The following is a 14,013-nucleotide window of genomic DNA, read 5'->3' as shown; positions in this document are numbered from 1 at the left end:
GCACTGTGATAGACTACATCCAATTTGCTGAGTAGAGTGTTGGAGGCTATTTTGAAAATGACATTGCCGAAGTCAAGGATCGGTAGGATTGTCAGTTTTACGTGGGCATGTTTGGCAGCGTGAGTGAAGGAGGCTTTGTTGCGAAATAGGAAGCCAATTCTAGATCTAACTTTTGATTGGAGATGCTTAATGTGAGTCTGGAAGGAGAGTTTACAGTCTAACCAGACACCTAGGCATTTGTAGTTGTCCACATACTCTAGGTCAGACCCACCGAGAGTAGTGATTCTAGTCGGGTGGGCGGGTGCAAGCAGCGTTCAATGAAGAGCATGCATTTAGTTTTACTAGTGTTTAAGAGCAGTTGGAGGCTATGGAAGGAGTGTTGTATGGCGTTGAAGCTCGTTTGGAGGTTTGTTAACACAGTGTCCAATGAAGGGCCAGATGTATACAAAATGGTGTCGTCCGCATAGAGGTGGATCTGAGCGTCACCAGCAGCAAGAGCAACATCATTGATATACACAGAGAATAGAGTCGGCCCGAGAATTGAACCCTGTGGCACCCTCATAAAGACTGCCAGAGGTCCAGACAACAGGCCCTCCGATTTGACACATTGAACTCTATCTGAGAAGTAGTTGGTGAACCAGGCGAGGCAGTCATTTGAGAAACCAAGGCTATTTAGTCTGCCAATAAGAATGCGGTGGTTGACAGAGTCGAATGCCTTGGCCAGGTCGATGAAGACAGCTGCGCAGTACTGTCTTTTATTGATCGCGGTTATAATATCGTTTAGGACCTTGAGCGTGGCTGAGGTGCACCCATGACCAGCTCGGAAACCGGATTGCATAGCGGAGAAGGTACGGTGGGATTCGAAATGGTCAGTGATCTGTTTGTTAACTTGGCTTTCAAAAACTTTCGAAAGGCAGGGCAGGATGGATATAGGTCTGTAACAGTTTGGATCTAGAGTGTCACCCCCTTTGAAGAGGGGGATGACTGCGGCATCTTTCCAATCTCTGGGGATCTCAGACGTTACGAAAGAGAGGTTGAACAGGCTAGTAATAGGGGTTGCGACAATTTCGGCGGCACATTTTTGAAAGAAAGGGTCCAGATTGTCTAGCCCAGCTGATTTGTAGGGGTCCAGATATGTCAGCTCTTTCAGAACATCAGCTGTCTGAATTTGTGTAAAGGAGAAGCGGGGGGGGGGGGGCATGGGCAAGTTGCAGCGGAGGGTGCAGAGCTGGTGGCTGGGGTCGTGGTAGCCAGGTGGAAAGCATGGCCAGCCGTAGCAAAATGCTTGTTGAAATTCTCGATTATTGTAGATGTATTGTTTTTGTGCTGGTCAAGGGCAGTCAAGTCTGAGGAGAACCAGGGGCTATATCTGTTCTTAGTTCTGAATTTTTTGAATGGGGCATGCTTATTTAAGATTGAGAGGAAAGCACTTTTAAAGAACAACCAGGCATCCTCTACTGACGGAATGAGGTCAATATCCATCCAGGATACCCGGGCCAGATCAATTAGAAAGGCATGCTCGCTAAAGTGTTTTAGGGAGCGTTTGACAGTGATGAGGGGTGGTCGTTTGACCGCGGACCCATTACGGACGCAGGCAATAAGGCAGTGATCGCTGAGATCCTGGTTGAAGACAGCGTAGGTGTATTTAGAGGGTAAATTTGTCAGGATGATATCTGTGAGGGTGCCCATGTTTACAGATTTTGGGTTGTACCTGGTAGGTTCGTTGATAATTTGTGTGAGATTGAGGGCATCTAGTTTAGATTGTAGGTTGGCCGGGGTGTTAAGCATATCTCAGTTTAGGTCACCAAGCAGTACGAACTCTGAGGATAGATGGGGGGCAATCAGTTCACATATGGTGTCCAGGGCACAGCTCGGGGCTGAGGGGGGTCTGTAGCAAGTGGCAACAGTGAGAGACTTATTTCTGGAAAGGTGGATTTTTAGAAGTAGAAGCTCAAACTGTTTGGGCACAGACCTGGATAGTATGATAGAGCTCTGCAGGCTATTTCTACAGTAGATTGCAACCCCACCCCCTTTGGCATTTCTATCGAGACGGAAAATGTTGTAGTTGGGGATGGACATTTCTGAATATTTTTTTATTTAACCCATCTTGAAGAATCCAAAGGGTCTGTTTCATAGTCATTTTATCAATGGAAATGTCCATAAACTGTATGTTAGGTGAGTTATGTACTGCGCAGGTGAATTCAGTTTTCCTATGAATGCAACTATTTTATTATTTCTATTCTTTATTTATCCATGTGAATCTGGATGAGATAGATATCTATTTACATGGGAGCACTGGCACAATTGCCATTGTGTGAAATACTCTATTTTGTTTACTGTCTTGTCTGCGAGGGAATTCAAGCATCCATATCAAGTATAGTTGAGGGATAAGATTGGTGGGGGCTTTGTGGTTAACAAGGCTTTGGCATTTTCTAGTTTGAAAAATTAATTGATTTCAAACCTACTTTAACCTCATATTAATGTTGATGCTGTATTCTTGACCTCACAGAAAGGGTAATGCTGCATACTTTGACCTCATTATATGGAGTTCAATTACTGCACACGACTCCAATTGTTCAGCTTCTATTGGGTTTTATAATGAGGAAACACATTATATTGTAATCCAGCTTGTGCGCGACAGCCAAGTGAGCAGGGGTTTGAAAGACATACTGATGTGAAAGGGATGGAGCCTGTAATATCACTCCCCTGGATGCTCTACCTGCCTTAAAGTAGCTGCCCAGTGTTTCCAGCTTTCTATGAAATATGACCTATAATGACTTAGAATATGGGTGAAATAGTTTTCCTTACAAAAAATTGTAATGAAATATGTTAAAAAGCAGCTTTTTTTGTGCTGGAATGGTGTGGGCATATACCGGTCATTAAAGATAACCCATGTTCTATGAGGAAATAGCAAGCATTTTTTAAACAGTCTGCTGAGATACAAGTTTGAGGTGGGGTTTTTCAAGTGTTTTTTCTCCAATTTATGCTTTGGCCACAAATACAACTATAGGATGAGTCAATAACATTATTTGGATATGAGTTAAAGATGCAATATGTAACTTTTTGGGCGACCCGACCAAATTCACATAGAAACGTGTGTTTTAGGGCTGTCATTCTCATTGAAAGCAAGTCTAAGAAGCAGTAGATCTGTTCTATGTGCGCTATATCTATGCTTTCTGTTCTTAAGTTTAGTTTATTGCGTCTTTTACTTTTGGTTTTGTACACCAGCTTCAAACAGTGGAAAATAAAATATTTTTGGTTATGGAAAATATATTTCACAGCGGTTTAGATGGTACACTGGTTCTCTACACTATACTTGCTTGTTTTGTCACATAAACTGAAATTAGGTGAACTGTTAGAATTTTTGACCGGGAAATGTCTGAGCGATTTCTGCATAGTGCATCTTTAACAGAATATGAATTTTTCTAAGTGAGATTTTCACTGGGAAGTTACTTTAACTGTCCACTGCCAACATCTAGTCACCACTGATAACACCCACTGTGTTTCAGCTGGGGCTTTTATCAGGAGTAGATACCATTCTGTTAGTAATATGAGGCACTGATGTTCTAGCCTAGTCTCAGATATGTTAGTGCTTTAGCCAATCCCTCTGACTGTGGCCTTCATGCCATATGTATGGCATAGCATGAGATGACAATGATAATCAGAGGAGTTGGCTACTAAAGCACATACAGATGGGACCAGTCTACTGATATTCTGGTTGATTTCACTTTGAGAAGTGATTAATACTACTAGTTGATACTTGTAGCTTGTAGTTCTAGTCAATAATTCTGGATATTCAATCAATATAATTGTGAATATTACTGGAATATTTATTGATCAACTTACTTCTAAATGAGGATCAGAACAGGCTTCGTAAATAATTTCCTATACCTCCAAACAGTACAGCAATTGTGTCAGGAACAGCACTCTTGGACATCTTGATAGGTTGAGCAGTGTTATAGTAGTTTCTCTGTTTATTGTGCTCCGAGCTGGCAGAGGATGCACAGCTTTATGACTATTCCATTTGACAATCTGCATGAAACAGTAGCTTATTATGAGGTGAAGAAAGGGATTTGTGTGCTGTGTTTTAGCTCTAAGCTGTCTGCTCCTCTGTTCTGATGTCCGTTATGGTGGTTATACAAGAAGTTAAGCAAAGGCAATGCACTGTGTCCAGACAGAGTAGAGCAGAGTATAATGGGATTCTTACAGACAGGAAGTGTTTCAGCCAAGAAGGTTACATCCAAATACAAAGAACCAGGCTGCTAAGAAGGACAATGTAAGCCTATGTATTTTTGGAAGTTGAAGACCTAGCCTTATTACATTGTGAGCTATGGTAGTTCCAGTCCTTTTATAGGTAGCTATTGTATGTTCTTCCTTACAACAGTTTTGAACGTTTCTGTTCCCATTAATGAATGTGCTGGACCCTGAGAGGGACTGTTGTAATGCTGTCATGGTGTGAACTGGCTCTTGGTACCCTGTGTACCTTTCTATTCAAGCAATAGACTGCTTGTGGCAGGACAATGAGAGAAGGACATCCAAGTTGAAAATCCATAATAAAGAAATGTCTGGTAGATCATGTCTGTAAAAACCTTTATTACTGTTGAAGTTCATGATTAACATTTACATTTGTGTCATTTAGCAGATGCTCTTATCCAGAGCGACTTACAGTTAGTGAGTGCATACATTTTTCATACTGGCCCCCCGTGGGAATCGAACCCACAACCCTGGCGTTGCAAGCGCCATGCTCTACCAACTGAGCTACAGGAGGCCATTAATTAGGACACCTGTAGTCATTACTCAAGCATTACAAATACAGTAAAATACAATATCTGATCATTATACAATAGCTTATGTAATAACTCATTCTCTCATTCTCCTAACTCTGTTGAGGCATAATTTATTGTCAGTGTTGAACCTACCTTTGTCTCATAAGTCTGTGCTATTATTACCATCATAAGATATCACTATAGGTGGATGCTATGATGTATGTATCCTGTTAAGTATAGGTATACATCATTCAGGAAAGCTAATCAATGGTCAGTTATCTGACCTCCATTGCTCATCACGCATCATTTGATACACTATCATGCCATGTCTGTCTCCATTTTACTGAGTCACACTACAAATTAAAGACATTGCCCAACAACGAAAAGCCTCTCTTAGAACAGCCCTCAGGCTACAAAGCTATTTCAAGCTGTAATATGTAACTTTTTGTGTTATAGAGCTGTCATTCTCATTGAAAGCAAGTCTAAGAAGCGGTAGATCTGTACTATGTACACTATTTCTATGCTTGCCATTCTTAATTTTCGTTTTTGCATCTTTTACTTTTGGTTTTGTACACCAGCTTCAAATAGCTGAAAATACAATATTTTTTATTTTGGAAAATAGATTTCACAGCAGTTTAGATAGTACAATGATTATCTACACTATACTTGCTTGTTTTGTCGCATAAACTGAAATTAAGTGAACTATTCGAATTTTTTAAACCAGGAAATGGTGGAGCGATTCCTGCATAGTGCAGCATTAAATGGTGCGTATGTCATTCATTTGTAGTGTTCGATGGTGAAATGTTGATTAGGAGACAGATAATCCAGGCTTGCTGAGGATAGCTTCTAATGTGGTCTTCATGTGGAGGAGAACGAGAATGTCATGCCTAGGTTCTGCAGTGGTTTATATGAGAGAGGCGGAGCTCCCCTGTCACTTCTGGAACCTGTCTTTCTTTGACAGATGTGGTGTCATTGGAGCTTCTGTGCTTGGTCACGCCCAAGGCGTTTCCCATAGTGAGATACAGTACCTAACTCTGTTATTAGAGAACTGGGGTTATGCAAGTAACCTTACGTCTTCATAAGGTTATGGTGTGTGATTGAGGTGGTCCAAATTAATGACTGATTTTGCAACCAGCTCATCCAGCTGTTGCTAAAAGAAATACATCTTGTCAATATGAAAAGTGAGGAAATATAGCTTGAATCTTCAGGGAGAGGGATTAATTAGAGGACGCTGATTGAAATAAAGATAAGATATTAAATGTGACCCACTGACAAATCCAGGCTTAAGTCTCAGACCTTATTTTTCAGAAAGTGAAGAAAATAAAATATTCTGGTCTCATATTGATTTCTTGATCCTAGTGTTTTGGAACCTATGCTTATTGCATTGCTCAAGCGTGTCTTTGAAATGTAGTATTACAATTCAGTAAGCAAGAACTGAAGAAGACTTTCAATGCTGCTTCTGCCGCTGTTTAGATAGTGAAATGCCAACAAGAGCCTGTTTGCGGCATAATGGGATGGTGTGGGTTGGTATTATATACTATACTCCATGAATAAACATGTATTTACTCAGGGGACATGGGATCATTGCAGCTTGTTTTCTAGAGAAGCTTTGCAAATTGTACATTGCATTACTTAGCTTGTCATATTGCTGTATTACCTTTGTAACGAGTGTACACAGCTTTTCCAGAGGCAGCTTCTGACATTTGCCTCAGACTTGTTCTGTATTCTTCTCTCAGACTCTGTGGCAAGCTGCATACTGTACATCCTACTGCCTGCCCTCACTCTGTACCATTTACATCTCTACTTCCTCTCCCTGCTACTGAAAACCAAATACCTATCCCATTTGGCACTTTTTATGCAATGACAAGGTCCATAAGAGGAACAGCTTTGAGACAGTGTAAACATTCTGAGATAACCCTCAGTGCGGTTTTAAATGTATTTGTAATTGATTGAATTGGGGCCTCTGATGACAGAACTCTCAGCCACAGAGGACAAGTAGATAATAGTCCATCACTGATTTAAACATACCTTTATTCTCACTCGACAAAATAACGAAGGCTAAAAAATCAGCACATGAAACAGTTAGCTGTTGACAAAGTCTGTGCAAAAGACTTTGAGAGATCCTAAAAAAGAGGAACTATCTTATAAGCTTATTGTTTAATTTGAGTTACTTTGAATAATCACTAGTTTTGAGATGCACACAGATATTATTCCGTCCTCTCCAAAAACGTGTTGTATTTTGGGGTTGGTGTTGAGCAGGGAAGATGAGAGGGAAATTTATAATTACAATTTAAACAATGCAGCAATTAATTGTGTCAGTTGCTGAATAAATCCATAATTGGATCATATTTGTCTTTCAACAGCAGAAGCATGACTATATGAAATCATATTCAAAGACTGACGATAACAAAATGACCACGTTTCAAAGTTCACCATTAACTACTTTTCTACCAAACATAGAAAGCAGTTTCCTGTCCTGATTGAAATTAGTAAGTATTATATTGTCTGTAGGTCAGCAGGGTACAGTAAGCTAATGTTTTAAAAGTACTGCCATGGGACACTGTGTCTCTGGATGGCATTGATTTTATTTTTATCCCCTGCAACTACTCCCCTCCCCCCCATTCCCTCCATCTTCTCTTCTGCTCTCTACATCGATGGCCTGGAGCACTCAGATAATTACTATCCCTCTGAAACAATGCAGGCTCTTCAGGTTTGGGTACTGATTCCATGGCGATACCCCTGGTATTTCTGCTGGGGAATAAAACACATGTTTTTTTTTTACACCTTATCTCCTGCTGTGGCATGCAACGTTTATGAACATAGAAGTGAATTGGTATTATTATGAGTAGGTGTGCCACTGTATGTTCAAGAGGGAGCTACCAAAATAGGCTTAAAAATAGGTGTGTCTGGTACTGCATGGGTATGGGAATGCATGTCAGTAGTAATTACTGTGTGCCAAACATGAAAATCTGTGCTATTTTTGCTATTTTTTCTCTGTAGCTTTTCAGGGAATAGAATAGGCTCCAGCTTGACTGGGAGGGAGAAGAAAGGAGTAATGTGTTTTTTTAAATGATAGAATGTCTGAACTAGCCCATCAGCACTTAAAACCAAGGCTGTGCATTGAGAGTTACACTGTACATGTAATGTTTTTGTTTGTTTTTTTTTGGGGGGGGGGGGGGTGAAAGATAATATTGAGTCAGTTTATAACTCAATCATCTAATTAATTAATTGATGTATACTTTCAAAGTAATCTCTTTGTTCACATTCAAGGCTTAATTTCTGATACATTCATATTTTTTTTAAATCTAAATATACATGAGTGATGGTCTACAGTAGGCTACACACTGCCGTGAAGGTTAACATTTTGAAAAGCATTGCCCTAGTCCTTGACATGTTATCAGAAGTGAGGCATGCCATCATATTCCTTCAATTCCCTTAAAGCTAGAATACTTAGTTGCTACATCCATTTTAGGACTTAAAAGTTAATGATATACAGTGGGGAGAACAAGTATTTGATACACTGCCGATTTTGCAGGTTTTCCTACTTACAAAGCATGTAGAGGTCTGTAATTTTTTATCATAGGTACACTTCAACTGTGAGAGATGGAATCTAAAACAAAAATCCAGAAAATCACATTGTATGATTTTTAAGTAATTAATTTGCATTTTATTGCATGACATAAGTATTTGATCACCTACCAACCAGTAAGAATTCCGGCTCTCACAGACCTGTTAGTTTTTCTTTAAGAAGCCCTCCTGTTCTCCACTCATTACCTGTATTAACTGCACCTGTTTGAACTCGTTACCTGTATAAAAGACACCTGTCCACACACTCAATTAAACAGACTCCAACCTCTCCACAATGGCCAAGACCAGAGAGCTTTGTAAGGACATCAGGGATAAAATTGTAGACCTGCACAAGGCTGGGATGGGCTACAGGACAATAGGCAAGCAGCTTGGTGAGAAGGCAACAACTGTTGGCGCAATTATTAGAAAATGGAAGAAGTTCAAGATGACGGTCAATCACCCTCAGTCTGGGGCTCCATGCAAGATCTCACCTCGTGGGGCATCAATGATCATGAGGAAGGTGAGGGATCAGCCCAGAACTACACGTCAGGACCTGGTCAATGACCTGAAGAGAGCTGGGACCACAGTCTCATCGAAAACCATTAGTAACACACTACGCCGTCATGGATTAAAATCCTGCAGCGCACGCAAGGTCCCCCTGCTCAAGCCAGCGCATGTCCAGGCCCGTCTGAAGTTTGCCAATGACCATCTGGATGATCCAGAGGAGGAATGGGAGAAGGGCATGTGGTCTGATGAGACAAAAATAGAGCTTTTTGGTCTAAACTCCACTCACCGTGTTTGGAGGAAGAAGAAGGATGAGTACAACCCCAAGAACACCATCCCAACCGTGAAGCATGGAAGTGGAAACATCATTCTTTGGGGATGCTTTTCTGCAAAGGGGACAGGACGACTGCACCGTATTGAGGGGAGGATGGATGGGGCCATGTATCGCGAGATCTTGGCCAACAACCTCCTTCCCTCAGTAAGAGCATTGAAGATGGGTCGTGGCTGGGTCTTCCAGCATGACAACGACCTGAAACACACAGCCAGGGCAACTAAGGAGTGGCTCCGTAAGAAGCATCTCAAGGTCCTGGAGTGGCCTAGCCAGTCTCCAGACCTGAACCCAATAGAAAATCTTTGGAGGGAGCTGAAAGTCCGTATTGCCCAGCGACAGCCCCAAAACCTGAAGGATCTGGAGAAGGTCTGTATGGAGGAGTGGGCCAAAATCCCTGCTGCAGTGTGTGCAAACCTGGTCAAGACCTACAGGAAACGTATGATCTCTGTAATTGCAAACAAAGGTTTCTGTACCAAATATTAAGTTCTGCTTTTCTGATGTATCAAATACTTATGTCATGCAATAAAATGCAAATGAATTACTTAAAAATCATAGAATGTGATTTTCTGGATTTTTGTTTTAGATTCCGTCTCTCACAGTTGAAGTGTACGTATGATAAAAATTACAGACCTCTACATGCTTTGTAAGTAGGAAAACCTGCAAAATCGGCAGTGTATCAAATACTTGTTCTCCCCACTGTATACTGTACCTATTAATTCTTGAGGAGTATAACTTATAAATGCCTCATGAGCTTAGCTCAACTGTTGTACCCCATTAGAACCCAAAATATAAGCTTGTTTTATGCCAATGTTTGTAAACAAAGTAAATGTAAACAAACCTCAAATATAGCCTCAAAACATAGTTAAAACTATAATTTTGATATCATGAATGGTCAGGGCCAATTCCATGGTAACAGAGTGACACTGAGACTCAGACTTTTCACATTAAAATGTATGTCAAACAAAAACCAATGATTGCAAAGTTAAACATTGGTTTTTGTTTGACATACATTTTAAAGTCTCAATGTCACTCTTTTACCGTATAATTGCCCTCAATTCTTGCACACATAGCTCTCGCTTTGAATTTGAGAGTGGTTACATTTCTCCATGTCCATACCTCATCTTTTTACCAAAACACAGGTGGGGTGAAAGCTTTGTTATTGTTTCAATTAAGGATTCCAGCTTTAATATTTAACCAATGTGCAGTAGATAGTCCTTTATTAGCACTCGAGAAAAGTACTGTCTTTGTATCTTCTCATGGTATTCATTTCACCTGTCTCTTGTTATACAGAGTGAAGACCAAGAAAGGTACCACAAGGATTCCATACATTTGTGATTGGATGTGAGTGTACTTTGACCCCAGAAATCTGATGATGATGTTGCTATGGAAACTGCTGGTGCTGCAGTCACTCATGGGGTGCCTGGCAGGTAACGTACCTTATTAAGAACTTTTGATGCACGCTATTTTTGTGAAGTTTTGTATCCTTATTCTTATGTATTTAGGGCAGGTTGCAGTGTGAAAACCATAGTTTAGAATGAAGCTAACTCAAATTACACCTGCCACAGGCAAACATAAATCATAATGTTTTTCCATTACGATACAAATAATGAGGTTGTTAAATGTATTTAATAAGAAAGGGGGTTGCAATTTCAATTTAATCCTCCAGAAACGACAGAACAAATAATGCAACAAATATTGTGGTTAAATTCAAATATACTAATTGACAAAAAACCTTTATTTTTTGACAGAATGTTTAAAAAAGGTATAATCTTCGTAAATGATATCATCGGTAGGACTGGTGGAGTTATGTCGCACATGCAGCTAACAAAAACATATGGAAATGTCTGCTCTACCCAAAATTACAACCAAATAATTGCAGCCTTACCGCAAAAGTGGAAGAGGAAAGTGGAAGGGGGAGAAAGTAAGGAACTTGTCTGTCGGCCTTGCATTAAAGAACATAATTGGTTAAGGAAAACTGTGATAAATAAAAAAGTATATCAGTTTCACTTAAGGACCAAAGGATTGACAGCCGTCCCATATAGATTGCAAAATAGTTGGGAAGAGATCTTTGACGTACCGATCCCATGGCATAGTGTTTATGAACTGACACGCAAAACGACACCGGATTCAAAAATTTGAATCTTTCAATTTAAATTATTATATAAAATTCTTGTTACCAAAATAATGTTATTTATATGGGGGATACAATCTTCCCAGCTCTGCAGATTTTGCTGTGAAGAGACAGAATCATTAGATAATTTGTTTTGGTTCTGTCCATTTGTAGCATGTTTTTGGACACAGGTCCAGGAATGGCTAAAGTATTGCAATATTTACCTGGAGCTAACCTTGCAGATAGCATTACTGGGTGATCTGAAAAGTCATAGTCAATCAATCAATAATATAATAATACTTTTAGCAAAAATGTTTATTTTTAATTCACAATCTGTAGAAGCAATGAGAATAGAAAGGTTCAGAACTTTTGTAAAACATCACAGTACGGTTGAAATATATACAGTGGGGAGAACAAGTATTTGATACACTGCCGATTTTGCAGGTTTTCCTACTTACAAAGCATGTAGAGGTCTGTAATTTTTATCACAGGTACACTTCAACTGTGAGAGACAGAATCTAAAACAAAAATCCAGAAAATCACATTGTATGATTTTTAAGTAATTAATTTGCATTTTATTGCATGCCATAAGTATTTGATACATCAGAAAAGCAGAACTTAATATTTGGTACAGAAACCTTTGTTTGCAATTACAGAGATTATACGTTTCCTGTAGGTCTTGACCAGGTTTGCACACACTGCAGCAGGGATTTTGGCCCACTCCTCCATACAGACCTTCTCCAGATCCTTCAGGTTTCGGGGCTGTCGCTGGGCAATACAGACTTTCAGCTCCCTCCAAAGATTTTCTATTGGGTTCAGGTCTGGAGACTGGCTAGGCTTCTCCAGGACCTTGAGATGCTTCTTACGGAGCCACTCCTTAGTTGCCCTGGCTGTGTGTTTCGGGTCGTTGTCATGCTGGAAGACCCAGCCACGACCCATCTTCAATGCTCTTACTGAGGGAAGGAGGTTGTTGGCCAAGATCTCGCGATACATGGCCCCATCCATCCTCCCCTCAATACGGTGCAGTCGTTCTGTCCCCTTTGCAGAAAAGCATCCCCAAAGAATGATGTTTCCACCTCCATGCTTCATGGTTGGGATGGTGTTCTTGGGGTTGTACTCATCCTTCTTCTTCCTCCAAACACGGTGAGTGGAGTTTAGACCAAAAAGCTCAATTTTTAGCTCATCAGACCACATTACCTTCTCCCATTCCTCCTCTGGATCATCCAGATGGTCATTGTCAAACTTCAGACGGGCCTGGACATGCGCTGGCTTGAGCAGGGGGACCTTGCGTGCGCTGCAGGATTTTAATCCATGACAGCGTAGTGTGTTACTAATGGTTTTCTTTGAGACTGTGGTCCCAGCTCTCTTCAGGTCATTGACCAGGTCCTGCCGTGTAGTTCTGTGCTGATCCCTCACCTTCCTCATGATCATTGATGCCCCACAAGGTGAGATCTTGCATGGAGCCCCAGACCGAGAGTGATTTTTTTGTTGTTATTCTGTCTCTCACTGTTCAAATAAACCTACCATTAAAATTATAGACTGATCATTTCTTTGTCAGTGGGCAAACGTACAAAATCAGCAGGGGATCAAATACTTTTTTTCCTCACTGTATATATGGTCCTCTGTAGCTCAGCTGGTAGAGCACGGCGCTTGTAACGCCAAGGTAGTGGGTTCGATCCCCGGGACCACCCATACACAAAAATGTATGCACGCATGACTGTAAGTCGCTTTGGATAAAAGCGTCTGCTAAATGGCATATTATTATTTATTATTATTACATGGATGGTGTTAAGAGATAGATGGGAGGTATTGAATAGAGTTGAAGGATGGGACTAATAACAAATAACAACAAATAATAACAAAGATAGCTAATAATGTAAGCATACTGTGTCCATAATAAGTATATAGGTTGTATGTTGGGAGCTTTTGGGAAAGAGCACAGTTAGAAAGATATGGCATATAGAAGCAAACCGGATGGACATCATGAAAATGATCGGAGAGGTTGAGAGTAGAAGAAGTTCAGGAGCAAAAAAATAATAATAATAATATATATATATATATATATATATATATATATATATATATATATATATATATATATATATATATATATATATATATATAATAGAATTATTGTAAAATTAACTCTGTCCATAAGGTGTAGATAGTAAGTATAGACTGGAAGTAGAGGCCTGGGCATTGTTGTTCACTAATTTACTCCAAGTAGGGAAAGGATGGTGGGGTTGAAAAGTAATAAAGGGGAGTATATATATATATATATATATATATATATATATATATATATATATATATATATATATATATAAACATGGGGGATTGGAAGTGATGCAGACAATTGCATTGATAGAAGATACAATCTATCTGCAATATTAAGCTGATCCCCCCCCCCCCCCCCCCCAAAAAAAAAAAAAAAAAAAAATGAAAAAAAAACAACAACAAAAAAGAAAGGGGGTTGTTAAAGTAAATAATTGTACGGAAGGGGTGTCAGTCAGTAAAGGTTGACTGCAGTTAGTTTAATCACTATGAGTATAAAGGAGGAGATTGTGGCATCCACATTACTCTTACAGAATTTCCATGTGGGCGAGGATATTGGAAATGTTATCAAAACCTAGTGGATGACAACCTGTTTTTAACCAACTTTTTCCTGCTTAACATCGGTACAGCAGATCCCCTTATTGTATGGGACACTGTTAAATGTGCCTTCAGAGGTCATG

At 39.9% G+C, this 14,013-nt stretch overlaps 1 protein-coding gene across 1 annotated transcript in view; it reads left to right on the top strand.

Moving 5' to 3' along the window:
- LOC311139011 (contactin-4-like) overlaps nt 1–14,013 on the top strand; it is a 217,979-nt gene that overhangs the window by 36,906 nt on the left and 167,060 nt on the right. The window contains exon 2 of the mRNA XM_084173839.1: nt 10,459–10,595. Coding sequence (XP_084029965.1) covers nt 10,538–10,595 — 58 coding nt within the window. The 5' untranslated portion in view covers nt 10,459–10,537. The remainder of the gene's footprint in view (nt 1–10,458; nt 10,596–14,013) is intronic.

This window comes from Coregonus lavaretus (genome assembly GCF_964263955.1).
Source record: "Coregonus lavaretus genome assembly, chromosome: 12".
NCBI lineage: Eukaryota > Metazoa > Chordata > Actinopteri > Salmoniformes > Salmonidae > Coregonus > Coregonus lavaretus.
This window is presented reverse-complemented; position numbering and strand designations above follow the sequence as displayed.